Source organism: Nanorana parkeri, unplaced genomic scaffold, assembly GCF_000935625.1.
Source record: "Nanorana parkeri isolate BGI_ZX_2015 unplaced genomic scaffold, ASM93562v1 scaffold3170, whole genome shotgun sequence".
Classification (NCBI taxonomy): domain Eukaryota; kingdom Metazoa; phylum Chordata; class Amphibia; order Anura; family Dicroglossidae; genus Nanorana; species Nanorana parkeri.
In genome coordinates, this window is record NW_017309438.1 from 11,914 (window position 1) to 34,258 (window position 22,345).

General features: G+C 38.8%; 1 protein-coding gene across 1 annotated transcript; it reads right to left on the minus strand.

Moving 5' to 3' along the window:
* Positions 1-2,034: 2,034 nt before the first annotated feature.
* Positions 2,035-15,584, minus strand: LOC108802845 (reticulon-4 receptor-like). Its single transcript, XM_018574697.1, has 2 exons — positions 15,536-15,584; positions 2,035-3,979 (listed from the first exon to the last, which is right to left on the minus strand). The coding sequence occupies exons 1-2, from the start codon at positions 15,582-15,584 to the stop codon at positions 2,577-2,579; spliced, it is 1,452 nt and encodes a 483-aa protein (XP_018430199.1). The 3' UTR covers positions 2,035-2,576.
* Between the last annotated feature and the right edge of the window lie 6,761 nt (positions 15,585-22,345).

The window sequence follows — 22,345 nt, forward strand, 5'->3', positions numbered from 1 at the left end:
TAGTATATCATAACTAAAATGAATAAATCGCTTCATGTCGTTGACTCTGCTGGGCTCTACCTTCTCACCTGGACCTGCTGTTAACTTTGCTGACTGACTCTGGCATTTTTCTACAACTCCTACAACTCTCCCGCCTGGGTGCTCATTTTTGCTTCTTGATTGTCACCGCAGACTTACTTTTGTGTCCATACAAAAGATAACATACCTCTGGCAGATTTTGTCAAATGTTGGCTACACCGACACCACAAAATAGTTCACTTCTTTTATGTAAAACATCACCTAGAGAAGCATCAAATCCTCTGGAACTAAATAATTTAGCGCAGGGTTGGGGAACGCCTGGCCCGCAGTATCGTTTGGTCTGGCCCTCCAAGCTGGTTCCCCTAGTCACTGGATGCTGACGCTGTAGACTGGAAGGGATAATCCACCCCTCCCCACCTGCAGTGTCCGACACATTCGGCCCTCCTCTCCCCTCCGCACCTCCCTGGAGCGCCTGGGCTGCTCAGCCCTCGCTGACAGGCTGTACCTGCCGGCTGACTCAGAGAGAGAGCCTTGAAAGTTGTCCTCTGTGGACGTACAGTAGAAAGGCATCATGGCACACTCACAAACCAGCATGTAAAACAACTTGTCTCACCACTAAGGACAATGACAGAGGTTTGGATACACGTCTTCTGCAAAGGATGTGTAAGCCGCACTGCCGCGCCAAGGCACCTCTTATAGTGCGGTCCTAACTCTAAACTATGAGAGTCTCCATCTTGGAGCACATGGGGGCAGAAGATATCAAATTGGGTGCAGGCTTGTCAGGAGGACGCCCCACCTCCTTAAAGGTACAGAGACACACAAGGGATCCCGCACATCCCATTGGCAGCTGAGAAACCCCATGCGTCGCTGCACCAAATCGGTAAAGCAAAACAAACGACAAACGCACTCAACAATTTGTTACCAGTTATACAGTTACCAGTTGTCCTCTGTGGAGGAGCGCCTGTGGAGGTGAGTTTGTGTTAAGTTTGAGTATTGCTGGAGGGGGGTATTGCTGAAGTGTGTCCACTGGTGGATCCTGGGGGGGTATTGCTGGATTGCTGGAATGTGTCCCCTGGTGGATCATCAGGGGGTGGGGGGAGGGGTTTGTTGGAGTGTGTCCAATGGTGGATCCTGGGGGGGAGCTGGAGCTTTAATTTGATAATTTTGTATTGCCTGTGAATAATGTTATAAATATCCAAATAGCCCTTGGCAGAAAAAAGGTTCCCCTGATTTAGAGGGGCAAAACCAAAATTCAACTTTAGGGTCACAATCATGATCACTGTTTGTAGAGGAATCAATAAGGCCCATGTAGAGAAGTGCACTATCTCTACTATAAAGCATGGAGGTGGATTTCTGCTGTTTTGGGGGTGGGTGAGCTACAGTGGCACAGGGAATGTAGTCAAAATTGATGGCAAGATGAATTCAGCTTATTAACAAAACATACTGGAAGAAATCTTTTATAGCAGTCAATTTTGTAAGGATTGTTTTTGGTTTGAGGTTGAGCACTAGCACACTTGTTACTGATTTTCTGATATTTAGTTTAGTTTGGTTCAGATTGCTGCCAAGCATAGTTTATTCTTTTCTTACCCTTGAACAGAGCTTTTCTCCTTTTATGTATATTTCTACCAAGACAATTGCTTGCATGTATTGCAGTGAAAATCTGGCTTGCTATAGAACTATACAGGAAGAAAATGTTGTACCTTTTACGGATACTTCAAAGGGAGCTGCGGCATATGTTGATCATCCTCTAAGATGGATCAAAATTGCAGAAATGTCCCTAACACACCTGAAATGTAAACATTTGTAGAAAAATAGAACTGAAATGTATAATACTTGTCAGACAGTCAAATACGTAAGATGAAATTAAATATTTGACTGTTGTCTAGCGACAATTTCTCCTTTTTTCTTCCTATGCTTAAATAGAGTTCTGACATTCAGCTATATAACCCCAACATTTTTATCTGCTCTCCTATCACAAAAAATGTCAATTTCATACTAAAATAAAACTTTACACAGAAAAAAAAGAACAGATTTATTTTTTACTTAATTCGGCACAGTTAAAATAAAATGCATATCTTTATGTGTATACATGGAGAATGTTTAAGTAAACAGATAGCATTCTTCAACAAATGCTACCCAGTAACATAATGACAGAAATAATTACAAATAACTCTAAGTCATAAACAGAGCAGACAACAGCATTATATTTGCAATGTACATATTGAATAGTTTTGAAGTACAACTTTTTAATACAAATAAAGGCTAAACATTCTGGTTTAGCTTTTTTTCCCCAATCTTTAAAGGAACATTTCCTTAAATATATGAGGAATAAAGCAATATTGTTGCACTTTCTGAACTCTTAAGTACACAACCATAAAAAAATAACCAATCACCTTTTGTGAAGCTATTTGTTTATGCACATTTTTTTTAATATAGTAGCAACGGTTTATTAAAGGTCACTCATAGTCTTTCTTTGAAACTGCCTTAAACCAAAAATATTTATATTTATATATATATATCGAGAAAGAGAGAGAGAGAGAGAGAGTGTCATAGAGAGCTTAAAAGTGCATCTGGTGGATGAAAATCAGAGTTATATATAGAAGATCCATGGTGTGCAAATTTGGTAATCCGGAGTTGGTTCCCGGTTGTGACAATCGACACTGTGATTTTGATTTTTTTTTGGGGCAGTGAAGTCTCTTTTTGTTTGGAACAGTGGAAGGTTCAACAGAATCAAAAACATTGTTTTGATTTAGCTTTGTTAGGGAGTTATCTACTTTGCTCGTGAATGTTCCAAATGGGGAGTGATTAATTGGCTTATATGTTTTGTTTTTCTTGGGGTCAGCATTACCAATGATTTTTGTCTTTGAAATATTTTCTTTGTCTTTGACTGGAATATTTGGCAAGACTCTACTGGTATGAGAAGATGGGCCAGACTTAGCATTTGTTCCCGTTATTAGCGACTTATCGACCGTAGGTGGACAACAGCTGTCTGCCATCTCTTCGCCCTTGACTTCAAATGGACCTGTTCTCATTTGAAGGAAAGAAGTGTTGGCACATCCATCAAGATCAGTGATGGCTAGTTTTTTAAGGTCCTTCCCAGCTAGGTTTGGTGGAACATAACACTCCAGCTCTGATGATGAGCCTTTAAATGCTTTCAGCCAGTTCCAGAGGGATTTAGCTCTGCAGTCACAGATCCACTGATTTGCATTTAAACGTAGGTATTGAAGGGATAATAAAGGTAACAGTATTTCTTCCTTGAGCACGGTCAAGTTGTTACTAAACAAGTAGAGAGTTGTTACTTTCTTAAGATCATGAAAAGTTCTGCGATGGACATAATCCAGCCTGTTTTGATGAACCAGTAATCTGTCTAAATTCACGAGGCCACTAAATACATTTTCAGATAAGGTATTAAGTTTGTTGCCATGGAGAAACAAGTAAGTGAGGTTCCCCAGATCTACAAATGTGTCATCATGCAAGAAATTAAGATTGTTTTCATGGAGATAGAGGTACTTCAAAGAGAAAAGGCCTTGAAAGATGCCAAGAGGTAAGTCCTGCAGACCACAGCGATTGAGGTGTAAAGTATGTAAGTGTACAAGACCTCGAAATGTGAGTGGAGCAACAGATCTGAGGTTATAGTTATCACTCATGTCTAACTCTTCCAGTTTTGTTAATCCATAAAATGCTCCAGAGTCTATATGACTGATGTTGTTTGAATGGATCCATAGATTAGTAAGGTTCTGGCAGGAAGAGAAGCTTGTTGCCCTTACAAATGTAATTTTGTTATTGTGAAGAAAAATGCGCTGAGTCTGTGTTGGAATGTATAAAGGGATGGCAGTTAGTCTTTGCTGTGAACAACTGAAGGTGATTTTTGGTTCATTATAACATAGGCAGGCTTCCGGACAACATTCCACTTTGAATATGTAGATGATGCAGCAAGTAAGGAGTAAGAGCAGCTTAGCGCCTGCAAAAGAAATGACAGAAAAGTGTAAATTACTTAATTTATCAATTATACTATATAGATGGTAACATAATTGTGCTGTTTAAATTACATTAATATTCTTTCTTAGATATTAAAATTTATCACAAATGTTTAAGTATTTATTAAAATATAATTTACGTTTTTATTAAATTGTTAAAAGTGTAGCTTCACCTTTGACAAAGCTAGTGCTGCATACATGACAGTAAAATAATAATCCATTTTTTATTTTTTGTTTTCCTATGTGTTTGCTTTAATGTGTATTTACAGGCTCTTTAAAAAATCAATTGTGTGCTACTTAAAATAGGCAAATTTGCTTCATGCTATGCCATCAATTAACTAAACAATGTTCAGTATACACAGCATTGCATTGTTTCCTCATGACAGCAAGCACAATTTGAACATCCTGGATTGGGCATAGTGGAAACTTTAAGAACCCAACTGCTATTTACAGAGTTAATTTTCAAAATAACAGCTTAGTAAAAAAAAAAAGTGTATGGAGATAGAATTACCCTTGAATGATACCTTATTTTTCAGTGCCTTAGTGATAAACTATGATTTACATCAGCTCATACCTTAAAGTACATCTAAAAGTTCCTAAAGGTGACAGTTATGAAAGTCTAAATAGGTCCCAAACCCAGTTACTATGTACAAGTCACATATCACATAAAAAATCCTGCAGCAGAGGCAGTTCTGTCAATCCAGAGAGCAGTGAGCAGGACTAGGTGTAGCAAGGAGAGATTGACATGCTTGCGAATCAGCAGCAACAATACTGATACCAACACCCCCTGCAAGATCTTCTCATTCCATATGTAGGCACAGCTTTCATGAGGGTGACAGCACTGCTCTTTATTCAGGAGCAATGAAGCAGCGGTTACCCCATTACATGAAGCTACTTGAGGTGGACTTTAATGGCAGGATTAACACATATTTGTGAGAATTCGCAGAGGCACTAAGACAAAGTAAGAGTAGTAAGTGGAGCAAATTCAACAACAAATCAATTCAAACACAGGCAGAATATACAAAGTTTTTTTTGGAGAGATTGATCTGGTTGATTCCAAGATTGCAGCGTGGTACACATCTGCTCTTTTATCTACTGTATATGTATAAATGAACAAAATATTTGGATAAATAAATATATCTCATCGGTCTTTCCTTAAGAAAAATTGGTATGCTTTTTTTCATTTTAATTGTAGTAATAATATTACAACTGGGGAAAAAGAAAGTAGATGTTTAAGCGTAGAACTAGCCCATGATTAACAATCTGCTGTCATCATTTATTCTCTGGAAAAATAAACAAAGAATATGGTTGGCTATTGGTGGTTTATGCTCTAGAAAAACAAAACAAAGAATATGATTCGGGCAACGTCACAACTTTTGTTTAGGTTTTCCTTTTCACCGTGTTTTAAAAACAGGCAAATTTATTATAAACCAGTAAAACGTATTTCTTCTTACAAGCTGTAAAATGTTATCTTTTTCACCGTGTTGATAAATTAACTTGCCACGTTGGGAGCCCTCTTTGTTTAAAACATAGTACAGCAAATTGTTTGCGCTACCTATGTAAGTACATGTAGTAACAATCTTGTAGTTTCATTCAGAGCTAGTGAGCTAAAATACCCCACAAAAATGGAGCTATGAAAACTGGAACAAAAATGGAAGTTTGTTAACAAGAAATCTAATTGCTTAAGACAATAACTTCACGTTTATACCAGTTTTCAGAAATATTCCCCATGGGGTCAATTCACAAATGATTACTGCACTTAAACAGGCTTTTACTTCTTAAAATAAACAGTAATAATAAATACAAATAAATATTTTCTGACATGATAATTGTGAGATTCTATAAGGAGTCTATTGAGGAGAGCAGAAAATGACCAGGCGCTTAAACACTACTCATTTCATTGGAAAAAATAGTTCCACACCTTTTCAATATTTATGTTTGTAAATTGAACAATTCAAATACAGCTTATTGATCCTCATGTCTCCAATCGATTTTTATTTTGCAGTAGTGTGGTAGTATGCATACCTTTTAGGGGATTCTCATACTATAAAAGCTAAAATGCATCTTAGTTCAAAAGAAGATTAAAAAGTAATTGACCTGCGGTAATAAAAAACAAAACATACAGATTTCATTGCAATACTTACCTTATCTTAGGTACTGCCCCCCTCAGGCTCGCCGCTTTGCGATCCACTGCTGGTCCTCTTCCAGGTTAAATGATGCTCAGCATCATTCAACCCAATTTCTGTGAGCCCAGGACATCAAGGACACGCCCCAGGGGTTTGTAATCAAGGCACCCTGGGTTTACAGGAGAATGTTGCAAGGAATGATGTCATGTCACTACTCTCTGTAGCATTCAGGACCTATGATGTCAAATGAGCACATAGAGGACCTGTGATGCCACATGACTTGATCGAAGACCCCAGGAGGTTGCAGAAAACAGGGCCTAAACTTGAGTTAGGCTTTAATATCTTCCCAGGAAACTGATTTCCGGTGTGTTTAAAAAGGGTCTTCACTAGCTAATTGTGAATTGGCAGTTAATAGGTTTAAATATTTTTTTTTACGCTTAGGCCTAGGCCACAGGTTCCCAGATAGACATAAATGGCAGTCCATACACACTACTAAACACTGCATGCTGCTTCTCAGCCTCCTTATACTACCCGTTACATCCACTGATTTATAATACAACAATATAATTGCCAACCTGACAAGGGGGGCTAGAGTAGGACTAACACACCAACTAAAATATGCATAAAAGATCTTCTGTTAAATAATGCATTAATTATTTTACCTCACAACTTAATGCGGTATTAAACTCTTAGTGAATTAAGCCCTGTATTTAGAAACAGAATGCGGGTCAAGGTTCAGGAGGCTTGATGGTAATACATTTGTCTCATGCTGCCTGGGATACAATTCTCCCTCTTATGCTAGATACAGACCTCTTTAGACTAACTCAATACACATAGCTAATGCTCTATACACAGATTCAAATGTGGCGTCTGGTGGGCATTCCCATTGCTATGACCAGATAGAGAATGGAGTGCAGGAAGGCTTTTTGATAAGGATCACACTTTGTTGTAAAAGATGTCTGCCACAGCTGCCTGTGTTTGGAGCTTCAGGTCCATTTAAGTACTAAGAGTTCATTTTTTAGGAAAAGGTTTCGGAGGTCTGCCCTCTTCTTTTAAAGTGACATTAAACACTCAGATTTTTTAACATAAAACAATACTGTAATGTGCGCCTTACTGTAATCCACGGTTGCTTCCCTTCTCTTTGCTGCTCTTCCTTTTAAATCTGTATCTGTTCTCATGCTGGGCAGAACGTCTGTTTTGCAGCAGACTGCCTTGTCTCTGGAATGGATACATGGTATCTGTGTGCAGGTTCACAACCTGAGCCAGCACTACAGGAAGAGGCACTCAGCTGCAAAGGGAAGTTCTCCCCCAGCATGAGAAGACATGAGGATTTAAAAGGAAGAGCAGCAAAGAGAAGGGAAACTACCATGGATTACAGTAGGCACACATTACAGTATTGGTTTATGTTAAAAAATCTGAGGGTTAAATGTCACTTTAAGTTCAAGCAGTACTGTTACTATTGGTTTGTGTTTTATTTTGTGATCAGGTTAGGTATCTGATTCTTCAGGTGGCTATAAGCAGTATCTCTCATCTTGCTTACGGTGATTCTAGCCGTATTAGTGCAATTAGAACAAGACAGTTATAACATAGGTGATGCTTTTTTATTTGCTCTAATGGTTCATTTTTTCAGACACTCTTCTGGGAGTCCAAAACTGCCTGGACCATGGAGAATGGGGTAGACCCCAAAAGCTTGTCCTTAAAATGAATTGTTAGTTTAAATAAAAAGGTGTCATCTACAATACTCAAATGTGTTGTTAGGAGTGAACTTATATGGCTACAACCACCTTACACATACTGCAGGTCAAGTGATGCTTTCTAATGTAACAATATGCAGAGGTTATACATAAAAAGGTATAGATTTCAATTTAAAGCAGAAGTAAAAGCATTAGAATACGGTACATAGCTTAGCAGACAAAATGCTGGTACATACATTAAATGCACTCATTTATAAATATAAATTGTGAACGTATGATAAAATTGTCACAGCAGAAGCATCTGATACACAAATAATATACATTTGTGTTAATAGTTCAAGTGGACCTCTGTATGCTGATTTAAAATCATCTTACATTCATTAGTTAAACAAACCTGTTTTTCATTTACTTACAAATAGAGTTCATCTCCTTCCAGGCTCACTTCTGGCACAATCATGTAATGTGCCAAAGTATTGCATCCTGGGAGAATACATCAGCAGAGCATTGCTGGGAAATCTCATCTGTAATCATGAAATTTCAGTGAAAAGCATTTTCCTCCCCTGAGATGATGTGCATGGTCACATGTCCTAGTCACACTGTACTGTATCTCCCTTTACTTCCTAGTAACTCTGCCAGGAAGTAAAGGGAGATACAGTATATTCATCTGCCCTTAGCAAAAATGGCCACTGTCAGAGGACTGGTATAGAAAAGAAAACTTAGGTATGCAAAGAATAAAAAGGAAATTACCTAGAAGTATGTGTTTGTAGATTTCCATTACTAAACATTTCTAGGTATTGTGATAGTTTGGGGAATATAGCACAATGGTAAGCGCTAAGTGACCACATATCTGTTCTCATGCTGGGCAGAACGTCTGTTTTGCAGCAGACTGCCTTGTCTCTGGAATGGATACATGGTATCTGTGTGCAGGTTCACAACCTGAGCCAGCACTACAGGAAGAGGCACTCAGCTGCAAAGGGAAGTTCTCCCCCAGCATGAGAAGACATGAGGATTTAAAAGGAAGAGCAGCAAAGAGAAGGGAAACTACCATGGATTACAAAAGGCACACATTACAGTATTGGTTTATGTTAAAAAATCTGAGGGTTAAATGTCACTTTAAGTTCAAGCAGTACTGTTACTATTGGTTTGTGTTTTATTTTGTGATCAGGTTAGGTATCTGATTCTTCAGGTGGCTATAAGCAGTATCTCTCATCTTGCTTACGGTGATTCTAGCCGTATTAGTGCAATTAGAACAAGACAGTTATAACATAGGTGATGCTTTTTTATTTGCTCTAATGGTTCATTTTTTCAGACACTCTTCTGGGAGTCCAAAACTGCCTGGACCATGGAGAATGGGGTAGACCCCAAAAGCTTGTCCTTAAAATGAATTGTTAGTTTAAATAAAAAGGTGTCATCTACAATACTCAAATGTGTTGTTAGGAGTGAACTTATATGGCTACAACCACCTTACACATACTGCAGGTCAAGTGATGCTTTCTAATGTAACAATATGCAGAGGTTATACATAAAAAGGTATAGATTTCAATTTAAAGCAGAAGTAAAAGCATTAGAATACGGTACATAGCTTAGCAGACAAAATGCTGGTACATACATTAAATGCACTCATTTATAAATATAAATTGTGAACGTATGATAAAATTGTCACAGCAGAAGCATCTGATACACAAATAATATACATTTGTGTTAATAGTTCAAGTGGACCTCTGTATGCTGATTTAAAATCATCTTACATTCATTAGTTAAACAAACCTGTTTTTCATTTACTTACAAATAGAGTTCATCTCCTTCCAGGCTCACTTCTGGCACAATCATGTAATGTGCCAAAGTATTGCATCCTGGGAGAATACATCAGCAGAGCATTGCTGGGAAATCTCATCTGTAATCATGAAATTTCAGTGAAAAGCATTTTCCTCCCCTGAGATGATGTGCATGGTCACATGTCCTAGTCACACTGTACTGTATCTCCCTTTACTTCCTAGTAACTCTGCCAGGAAGTAAAGGGAGATACAGTATATTCATCTGCCCTTAGCAAAAATGGCCACTGTCAGAGGACTGGTATAGAAAAGAAAACTTAGGTATGCAAAGAATAAAAAGGAAATTACCTAGAAGTATGTGTTTGTAGATTTCCATTACTAAACATTTCTAGGTATTGTGATAGTTTGGGGAATATAGCACAATGGTAAGCGCTAAGTGACCACTCCTGAAGCTGACTTTAGCATAAAAGGACAGTCTTTATTCAGCATAAATTAAGCATAACAGCTCATTCAGGAGTCTCATCAAGTCATCGTGTTTGGTCTCACCGACATCTGTCTGTCCCATACACTCCCCGTGTGATAGTGCCAGGACTTTACCGTATTTCTCTGTGAATACAGTCCTCAGCACTGCTCAGCAGCTTTCCTCAGCTCCAAGCAGTTCAGTATTCACAACTCGTGGGTCACTGTCTCTCTCTGTCTCTCTAGAAGGTATCTCAGGGTCCCCAGCCCTCTTGGCCTCTCCAGCCTTCCTGGCTGTGTCACTTGTGCTCACGCACGCAGCAGAGTCTGCCTGTCGTTGTGTGCCTCTTGAACACCCACAACTCTCCTCTCACGCACTGGGCTGGCTTCCTAATAAGGCTGCTCTCAGCCACCTGTTCAGCCCAACCTGGCCACTGGCAACACCTGGCCCCAGAACTGGAGATCCCATCCCACTATAGTCTGGAAAACCTGGAAGGAATTGAACAGCCAGTTCCTCCTCTCCAAAGGTATTCACATTGTGGAACCTCTCAGCCCCTCTGGCTGAGAGTCCTGGGTGCCAAAGTTGCCATACTACACCGTGGCATTGCCATGCACTGCCACAGTATGTTTGTTGTTATTTTAAAGATATGGGTAAAGTTCCTCTTTAATATACTTGAATGCATTTTTAAGATTTAATGCCTGAGTTTAATGTCACTTTAAGAAAAATCTTACACAGTATATTGAACATGTAACAAACTAAAGAAAACAATTTTCACATTAAATGCATTTCCAGGATAATAGACGTATATCACAAAGGAATACAATCACATAAATAAATGATATTGCTGTTAATGTATCTACATCATCAGACAGTCCTTTCCTGCTTTGTATACATTATAAAGGCTCAGCAAATACAAAAGCGGGCTGCAGTCTTATTGCCCCTGACTGCTGTGAAAACACAGTATTGTGAGATATGCTGGTACATCTTTTTTTTTTTTCTGAACAAAAATGAAACCTGCTGCAACTTTATTTTTCCCAATTATCTTTTTATCAGCATCCCCTGAGCACCAGCTCACATCCTGTGTTACAATCTTTGGTCCTGACCTACATTTTCTATGGGCTTCTTCTCTTTTTTTTCCCACTCTGGTTTAAACCTTGTGAAAGGAACAAGGTATAATCTTTGCAGGTTCAGCAGGGTCTCTCTACATTAGGAGGCAATCGATCACTGAGGGAGAAATGATCCGTCTTTCCTTCTTAAAACATGTTTATCTTGCACACATTTCTCTAAGGCAGAAATCAACACAAGTGATAAATACCAATACAGGCTTTATGGTGATATATGGTTTATAGACCTAAGCAGTAATGTCATGAAGATAGGGGTTTACATGAGAAACCGCAGTTTGTTGTATGCAAACATCCCACATTCATAAGGGAAATTACTAGCATTGTATATGAGTTTCCTTTTTTAATTAGGTTTAAGAAAAAACCAAAGGAAAAACAGTAACAATATACATTTATTTCTTAGGTAAATATGAAAAATGGCATATATGTTTCAAAGGTACTATTTCCAGCCAGCAGGTAGGAAACTAAGCTAATTTTATCATGTTTACAAGGCTTACCTTAAAGTATTATTAAACTGTCATTTATTTTCAGTAGTGAATCCAGATCAAACTAAAATACATTGCTCAGCAAAGCATTTTTTACATTTTTACACAAGCCCTTAAAGTCATCATGTTTCCAAACAGCTGGCTCCAACTTACTCAGCTTTGCTTGCCTGAACTTCCTATGCAGTACAAGATCACAAGTCTGAATGAATAAGTTCACAATATCACAATATACACCAACAATTTTCTTTCTCAAAAAAACTCTACTTTTTCTAATTGGAAGACAGTCTAGAAGCTCCAGCCAAGTGACTATGTATAGGCTGAGATGATGCCATCTGAGACGAGGCCTTTTTTCCTCTATTTTCACCTGATGATCCTGCCAGTAACACACTTCCTGCATGAGGGTGGCAATGTCCACTCACTGTATAGTGTATCGAGAAGCATAGTTGTCACCCAAAAATGGGGTGTGTGTTATGACCACAAAACACCTCCCTCTCTCCTCCATAAACCTGACAAGCTTGTTTCAAAGTGCAAAGCTCTTTTTAAATTGCATGATCACACAGAGCAACAATAATTTATGGCATGAGTGAGGAGGGGTCCATGCGCGGTCCCAAAACGTTGCTTTTTTTATGTGAATGTGAAATAAAAATGAGCTTTCCACTTTAAAACGGTATGCTGGTGACATCTCCTGTCCCTATTATACACCGTGACCAGTCGGGAGTTGTTGCAGCGCTCTTTTTACCACAAGGTTAATTCCGGTACGACAGAATATACTCCACCTCTTCTCCATAGGGCGAGGTGTTCTGTAGTCCACAGAGAAAGCTGGGAGTGATTGCTAACTGATTAGAGTCAGCAGAGGCAGAGAGCACAGGAAGTTATTGGTACAAAAGATTTCTGGCAGGATCCATAGGTAGTTTTAAATGCACTTATTGAACAGATATAACAAAGCTCTTTCCATTGTATATTTACCAGACCAAATGGGAGCAAATTATAGAAGTTCAATATCCGCATTTACATACATTTTAAAGCAGCTTTGTAGGAAGTGCAATGTATGCCTTTGTGTTTCACTTAGCCTCTCTCCCAGAACTACGTAATGTTAATAGCAGATAAAACAACTGCTTATATTTTGGTTTAGTGCCTTGACACTTGCGCTATCTATTTCATCAGGCATAAATATATCAATACACTGCATAGTCATTACTTGAAAAACAAGTCTAAAAGCTGGTCATTGAAAAAACAATATAGTAGCTTATACTACTTGTTTGAAATTTGTCTGTAATCTGAAGGGACAGTCTCATTACATATTTGTTCCACGGAGGTTTTGTCCCTGAGAGTATTTCTGGTTTTTACAGATAACTGTAGAGCACAAAGAAAGTATTTCTGTGCAGTTGATTTGTGCAATTCTTGATATCAGCCTCCACCATTTATTCAAGATGATTTCTTCAAACAGTTTTATTATGGTTATGTGCCATTGTCAGTCATATTACGGCACATTCTCATGTAGACTATATTGGAAATGATGTAGACACATGAAACTGCTCAGTAAAATGTTCCTGCTAATGATATTTACATTTTAAAGTAATTCTGTCTTAAACCAGTACAATTCAAACCGAGCATAGGATGAAAAAATAGGGGTTACCTTCTATGAAAACTGCATGTCAAAACGATATGTAGATAGATATAGGCAGCTCAAAGGTATGCTGATGTTGATGGTTGCCTCCAAGCTTCCCAGTTGGTACTTTATTGTGGCAGTGGGTCTCATTGACCAATAGGGAAGCCTATGACAAGGAGGATGAGGGGCAAAGTTCGACTTTTACAGGAAACATTACAATTTGCAGCCTATAACTTGGGATCTTCTGATTGTTTTCAAAATGACTTTTCACTGAAAGTAACCTCAGTTAATGTATTTTTCAACATAGGCTGAATTGCACTGGTTTGCGTCAGGCTATTTAAATACCCCCTTATTTCAGATGTTAAAAAAATGAACCTAGTCAACAATGAAATTTAGCATTGGTTGTTAAAAAAAAAAACCAACTAATTATTACCTATCCCTAAAATTTCTGATGTGAGATACCAGTCAGCAGTGAAGGTCCAATGTCATCCTCCTCCATTATTTTTAGATTTACTAAAGGTTTGTCAGTGAAATCATTACTGTGTCAGTGTAATTAAAAAAGTGTAATTAAAAAATAATCTGTCACTTAATTGATGCTTTCCTTGCCAGCTTTGTAAGAAAATGTATTATAAGGTGGATTTACAAGAGGAGTTGAGAATCTTCCCAATCATGTGCATATAAAATAAACAAATAGGTATTTTCATTTGGCATCATAATTGAAGTGAATCTTCATTCAACTTATTGAATAAAGATTCTCAAGCCCTTTAGTAAAACAGCCTTATTATATGTTTTTATGCTTTTATTAATCATTTTGCGGATGTATTGTTAACTGTTCACCACAGGAGACTGCCATGTACTGTGACAAATAGACATGACAGGATTGATTTACTAAAGGAAAATAGGCTGTTCATTTTGCAAGGGAATTTGTACTTTGTCAGCAATTTTTCACTTAGCTTAGCAAATGAGGTAAGGCTCTGCTGATCTCCATCATCCAATCATGTGCAAACAAAAATACCTTTTTTGTTTTTATTTTTCTTGCATGTGATTGGGTATTCTTTGCAAAGTGAATGTTCACCACATTCAGCAAGCTAAAGGAAAATTCCCTTGCAATGTCAATAGCTATTTTCCTTTAGTAAATCATCCCCCCCCTCCCCCCTAGGCCTAAACTAGGGATGCACCGATACCGATACTAGTATCAGTATCGCCCAAATGCTCCCAACACTTATGAGTCATTACACGCCACCTGGCTTCCTGATTGGCCAGAAAGCCGGCTCCATGTTTCCTCGTCACCTGGTGACGCCGCACGGCTTGCTTAATGGGACTTCCGGTATCGGAATTCGGTATGGGTGGGTACCAAAAATAATATCGGTACTTGATACAAAAAAAATGATATCGGTGCATCCCTAGCCTAAACAGACACCTAATGTCTCTGAATGTGCTAAATGTTGCAGACAGAGATCAGTGTCTTTTTCTGTTCTTCTTGGCATTGCAACTTACCATGAACCCAGAAGTGCTCATTACTAAGCACTCCCTTTTTTAGAGTATCGTAGAAAAACTGATCTCCCTTGTACTGTGGATGTGATTGATGGGATAGTAGGTTACATCCCAACAGCTGCTATATTCCTGTTATAGGTGGTAACATGCCAGACTGGGACATATACCACTGTGACCTTCTGTTTACTGAAGGTCTCTCTTGATCTCCCTTGTACTGTGGATATGATTGATAGGATAATAGGTTACATCCCAACTGCTTCTAGGTTCTTGTTATAGGTGGTTACACGCCAGACTGGGACCCAGCATCAAACACTGGGGCCTTCTGTTTACTGAGGGTGCTGTGGGGGATCTCTGCAGTGTGTACACATGTACACACTCACCTACACATACACACTCACATACACATGCATACATGTGCTATGCTATATACAGTATGACAGAAACACAAATCCCACTGATTTTTATTAGGCTTGCTCGGTGCCATTTCAGCCCTTCTGCATTAGTTCCGTCTCCTGCCAATCAATGTTCACACTAGAAGGATGAAATCTCACATGTTCGACGTTGCACTTGGCATAATATCCACTCTTTTTTTATAATCTGTCCTCACTCATAACTAGCTCACAAAAGTATCACTCATTGTTCAAATATCTTCTGTTATGCTGTCACTGACAAGCCATTTAAACAAACTAAAACAAAATTAAAGTAGCAAGCTCTGCAGATCTTGATAAAATAACCTTGTGAAACCCTAAGGCCCCATTCACACCAATGACGTGCCGTACCTTCTGTGCTGGGTGAGGCATCCGCCAGCCAGCCGAAGCTCCGCCCCATCCCGCCAAAGCTCCGCCCCATCCTGCTGAAGCCCTGCCCCCAGCCCTATATACTGTTTAGAACAGCGGTTCTCAAAGTGTGGGTCGCGACCCCGTCGGGGGTCGAATGACTATTTGCCTGCTCGATCGAGCAAAGCAAAACTTTCTCCGTTGTTTTTTTTTACTGACATCGGTCCGCAGGAACACATAGCTAGATTCCTATTGGCTATTTCACTTTGCAATAGCCAATAGCAAACTAGCTATTGCGCCCGCCCTCTGCTGCTGCCAATCAGCAGAGGGGGACCTGAAATTCTCCATCAGGTCCAGTTCTACTGATTGACAGCATCAGAGGGCGGGTGCAATAGCTAGTTTGCTATTGGCTATTGCAAAGTGAAATAGCCAATAGGAATCTAGCTATGCATTCCTATGATGGATTTTTTTTTTTTATTCTGACGGCGTACATATCTGCTCAGGTAAGCCTGCATTCCCCCCACATGGTGCTGCATTAATGTATTGCTGGGGTAGTGGGATTTGTAGTCCTCTCTAGCTGCTGGTACATTGTGCTGTACCATCAGCTAGAGAGGACTACAAATCCCAGCAATACATTATACACAGTATGTATAATGTACTATTGCTGGCATTTGTTGTATTCCTATATAGCTGGTGGTATTCTGCATTGCCTCGTATAATCATTATACAGCACACTGCAGAATACCAGCAGCTATATAGGACTACAAATCCTAGCAATAATAAATTATACGGCGCAATGGAGAATACCACCAGCTACAGAGGACTACAAATCCCAGTAATAGTACATTATAGTAGAATGCGCGTCATCCCTAAATTTTACCTTTGGGGGTCACCACAACTTGGCAAATGTTACCAAAAACCTTAGAAAGGTTGAGAACCACTGGTTTAGAAAGTTATATAGAGCTGACCTCTATATGCTATGTTGCATGTTACAAACACACACAACTTGCATGACTTAAGTGTTTATTTTCTCAACGGTTGCTAGTTGCTGTGTAGTTTGTAACTGTTTAATGACGTTTTTCTTCAAGGTAGGCTCAGACAAACTGTTAGCCCCCTGTCTTTATTGTGTTTGTCACTCATAGCACAGTGTGTCTGTCACTCATAGCACAGTAAAACTGACCATGCAGCCCTGTGAGCTGAATGATGATAAAACACTTGATTCATCCATCAACACTAAACAGCGTGGACAGTAGAAACTCCCTGCTGGCTATTGTATTCTGACAGCCTGCACCCACCACTGTCAGTGCGCATGAACAGTGAATGAAGCTGATTTGTTGTCAATGTTTGGCTGACAATTTTTGACCTGACTCCTTTGGCAAAAGTCAATTGGAAAGTCAAGTTTTGATGGAACGAAAATGTAATTGAATGAAAAGGTGCTGGCAGGGTCCTGCTCGCAGGGTCCAGCTGAGTATGGCCAGCTTAATTTAGGGGGATTTTGTAAGTACAAAGACTGTGGACTATGTACAGCTTATACGGTAATTAGTCTCAGTCTCTACTTTTAGCCAGGCCTAATATTTAGTGAAATGAAACTATGGTCCTTGTCACTGCACATGCTGTATCATTTACTTTGATTCTCTAGATGTCTCTCATAGGTATGCTTGGGAGGTATGAAAAGGTGCTGGCAGGGTCCTGCTCGCAGGGTCCTGCTGAGTATGGCCAGCTTAATTTAGGGGGATTTTGTAAGTACAAAGACTGTGGACTATGTACAGCTTATACGGTAATTAGTCTCAGTCTCTACTTTTAGCCAGGCCTAATATTTAGTGAAATGAAACTATGGTCCTTGTCACTGCACATGCTGTATCATTTACTTTGATTCTCTAGATGTCTCTCATAGGTATGCTTGGGAGGTATTTAGTCATTCTCACTTTTTCTCACACTCACTGTTTGACTTTTTAATTGTAAAGCAAGGCCGATAACTTGTAGTTATTGTTAACATTTTATTTATTTTATTGTTTATCATCTTTAACCCCTTCAGGACCCATGACGGGATAATCCCGTCATGAAGTCTGAAGGGGTTAAACAGAAAAGCCACCAGGAGTCTGTTCAGTTTTGTTGAGCCGGCGGCCGGCTTTACAGTAGAGTGTAAAGGTGATACTAGGGATATTTTGGACCCCCAGCATCACCCTAAAGAGTACCTGTCACTGACAATATGCTATCACATGGGGGACTTGTAAGCCCCCCTATGTGATAGCAATTAAAGTAAAAAAAAAAACAGTTTTAAAAATAATATTAAATAAATTAAATGTAAAAATAATAAAAAAAGTTTTTAAAGTATCCAGCCCCCGCAAGCACACGCGTCAGGTGTGCCTATGTACGGCAGCGACAATTGTGCTACACATGTTGGGTATCACTGCACACGCCAGAGTGAGAGCAATATTTCTAGGGCCAATACTTACACATATCTCTAAACTAATGACCTGTAGGTGCTTTTAAAGCGTCGTCACAATTGACCCAGATGAAGCCCCAGATGAAGTCAATTGTGACGTAATGCGTAGGGCGGAGTCTCGCAGACGTGGATTGGAGATTGCATGGTCGGCAGCACAGCTCCTGTTTGATCTGTCTTTGCACTCAGAGAACACGGTGACAGGGAGAGAGAGTTGTCGAGCATACATTTTATTTGAAGTTTTATGTCTACTTTCCTCATGTGAGTAGTTTTTTAAATAAAGCGGTTTTACGCTATGGGCTGTTTTTATATTTTATTGGATATGGTCGTGATGACATGCTGATGTAATTTTCTGTGCAAAGATTGCGGAGAGATGGCCTTTGAATAAGATCGATTGGAGACCCATTAAAGCGATTCTAGACCTGTTCAGGTCTATTTGTAAGGTGAGCGGCCCACTGAGAGGGGGAGCACCTGGGTGATAATTGGAGTTGACGTATGGACTTTGTACAAAGAACTTTCACAGTGGAAGGATAAAGAGTGTGGTGCACTTGGGACAAATCCTGAGCACTATATACGTGTGATTCCACATTTGTGTATATTTGAACACGAAATAAATGATTGAACTTTCCAGAGGATTATTATATACAAGAAGATCCATTGTTAACACTTTTGTTGATTACATGTATTATTTAAGCACATATTTATTATAGATATTTGTTTATGTATTGTTCTATATGAAGAGCAGCACATTCATTATAAGTCAAACTAAATGTAGTTTATTTTGAAAATGAAAGTTTCTATCCTGCTACTTTGAGTTTTTTCATCACTATGGTCAATCTTTCATACCAAAGCAGTGTATGGCCAGCTATGATTAAAAATCAAAGCAATGTATGGCCAGCTGTCTTTCAATCATGGCCAAGGGTAGAGAGGGATCCTGCAGTGTGGCTGTGAGTGGCTTGGGCTGAGTGACTCCTACTTCTGAAAGGGACAGCCAGCCAGGGCTACAGGTGTGCTACCTATTAGACATGTGCGATTCGTTTCGTTCCGAATCGAAATTCGGAAGAATTTTAGGAAATTCGGACATTCGGATGTATCCGAATTCCGAATTACAAATATATTAAGAATGCAAACGAATCCGAATTTCTGTTTCCGAAATTCGGTAGCGGCAGTTCGTTCGAACGTTCGTTTCGTTTTTGTTTCTTATTCGTTTCGTTTGTTGGAGCAAAGTAACAGAAAAACATTTTTCCCCCTCAAATGTCACTTTGCTGCAAACGAACGAACGAATGAACGAAACGAATAAGAAACGAAAACGAAACGAAGGTTCGAACGAACTACCGCTAACGAATTTCATCCGAATCCGAATTCCGAATCCGAATTTACTTTCACACCCGAATCCCGAAAAAAGAAATAACACAATCTGAATTTAAAATGAAACGAAACTAAACAAATTTTTGGGCAGTGCACATGTCTACTACCTATCTATCTATTGAAATATATATATTTGTATATCCATCCAGTTGCTATCTTTTCACTTGTAGACAGAAGAGTGACCTACAGGTCAACTCAGCCAACACACATTTTGTACATGGTGGTTCCTCCAAAATCTGTTTTGTTTTTTTACCTCATAGGCAGCTAAATGGCAAAATATTTGAACATATGGTTGTCTAATTCTTGTCTAATGCTTGTCTAATGCTTTCCGAGCACTTCAATTTCCATTTCCATTTCTTTTTATCGTGTAATCATATTCTGAGATCCTCTCTACTCAGAACTTTTCTTTTACTTTGTTTATAGTAAATGTTTGCTTTTCCCATATCTTTTTAGATCACTGCCACTGATCAGATTCATTTAAACCATATTTTCAATTGAAAGGCATATTTGTGAAAAGAGAAGTTGAAAAGTTTAATTGCATCAGTGGATGCCCCAGGATTTGGTACATCGTGGTTGAACATAGAGTACAATAACATTTTCGATGAATATTACAAGATATAATGCAGGCAGAAAAGAAAAGAATCTCTGGACATGCCTCCAGTTAGACAGAGCTTGCGGGGATATTTTTCATAGCCTGCAGCTATCCTTACTTCACTTGCTGCTCTATGTGAATTGGTTGGCTGATCTGTATAATACCAAAAACACTATATTTGTGTCTTTTTGTTATAAGTTTTAAAACTTAGTCAATTTATGCCTCTATACTACTCAAAAGTTGTTATTGCATTTTATGTAAATAATAGAAAGATAGAAAAAAGAAATGCAGCCAAACCATTAATTTTTTATTGTCATCCTCATCCTTGTTGATAAGATTTTATTTTATTTCCTGTTCTAGAGAGACAGCATAAGGTGTCCCCAGGCAAATTTTGTATTCCCCTCACTTCCTGTGCTAGAGATTACTGTATCTGGGACAGGAAATTAGGGGGAATCACCCGAATGTGAGTTCACAAGCAGCAATAGTAACCCTAGAGGGGTTTTAAAAAATTTGCATTGACGTTCACTTTAATTGTTAATCTCATATATTTTATCAACCTTGAATTGTAGTATTTTGTGTAAATATGTACTGCAAATATGCTAATGCAGTATAGAAAAGGGAACCCAAGTTTTCAGACTGTGCAGCCTGTCTGCTTCCCAGTTCTGTAATTACCTAAGTTATGGCACCTACAGCCATCATTTACTTACCCCAAGTGTACAATTGGGAGATAGGATTTGTATCAAACTGTTCATTTTACACTGGTAGAAACAGAACGCCATGTCAACGTCATGTCAGTTGTTGCCTAATTGCACACTAGAGCAGGAATGTGTTAAGAGTCCAGAAAAAAAGAGTTCTTGTAAATGGGATGCAGGCAGGCTGCCTGGTCTGGAAATTAGAGTTTATTCAATTAAAGGCATATTTCGCTGTTTATTTATTTACACCTGATGCTTTAGTTTAGTGCTGATACAATGAAAGCACAGTTATTCCTAAATAATTCAGAATGAGCTAACAGAAAGCTGAGTACAGGATGCCTGCCCATTTAGCAACCCACTTGTGCCAAATCTGCAGCTCTTATATATTGGCTGGGTAAAGCTATAATTGGATAATGTTTTCTTTGTAACATTTTAAATATTATTGGGAATCAGTGCTGCCAAAATGTGCACATTAGTTCCTAAGAATGCTAGTGCTAGTTAAGTGAATACTTATTCACTGTAAGAGAAGTCCACAGCCATCCACAGGTTATTTCATAATAAGTAAAAAACAAATATTATTATTGTATATTAAAGGATAAGTGCACTTTAAAATAAAGTGCACTTTTTTTATAGGCTTCTTTAAGATGACATTATTGCACTCTCCCTCCACAGATAAATACTTACCAAGCTCAGATGGTCCCGGCCTCCATTGTTTGTTTACATCCTCCTTCTCCTGGCTGCGCCTGTGCAGTATATCCCTATTGACTTCTTTGGGGCTTGGCTTCTGGCCCGGAAGCGAAGGTAGACAAGCCCCATAGGGGTCGATGTCTGCCACAGGATGTAAGCAAACAACAGAGTGCGGGGGAGGTGGGATCAGTAAGAACATTTTAAAAGGGACAAAAGGATAAGTGCATTTTGTTTTAAAGCAGATACTACATGTGGCCATTTCTACATGTGGACATTACATAGGTACGGTCCACTGTTGTCACCACCAAGGAACTTGCCATGAGAAATAGGAATGAGAACACGGCATAGTTTATGATACACAGTGCTTTAGCAAGCTAAATGTCATTCAGTTACCCTTTACATCTTTTTAATTTATTAAAAATGCAGATCATAGGACAGCAGAAAATATAGGCTTACAGAGCACCTAACTTGATATATTCAATAGCATACTGAAGGGTTTTTTTTTATACCACAATTTGTTTCTTTGTTAATTGACTCCTTGGGGTTGATTTACTAACCTAAACACACACACACACCAGGTGTGTGTGATTTTCACACAGCAAAACGTATTTATCAACCAAAAAGTCTCTAAAAGCATATTTCCACTAATGCCATATATGGAAAAATCATGCACATGATGCATATATAATGCTGCTTCACAGTTTAGACAAAAATGGTTAGCTCATGCATTTACATTCCTGCATTCATCAACGCAAGCAACATAACATAGAGCTAATTTACACCACATTACCTTGCAATTCATTGCAGGGCTTTGAACAACACACCTGCTGGGTGTGTACACACTACGAAGGTGTTTCGATTCCTCCCATAGATCATGCTGGGAGGGAACACACTACAGAGGTGTATACACGTTCGTGGTGTGTTTAAAAGGTTAGTAAATCAACCCCCTTGAGTAACACATAAAACTACATAGACATAGATTGTAGTAATGTTTAAAAACATGCATTTAAAATACATTCAAAACTAATATA

Excerpts from the sequence above, each read along its gene's own strand:
- LOC108802845 (XM_018574697.1), bottom strand. The coding sequence starts at position 15,584 with ATGGGGCGGAGCTTCGGCTGGCTGGCGGATGCCTCACCCAGCACAGAA. Across the intron at positions 3,980-15,535 it reads TGCCTCACCCAGCACAGAAG|GCGCTAAGCTGCTCTTACTC; the intron begins GTACGGCACGTC and ends TTTCTTTTGCAG.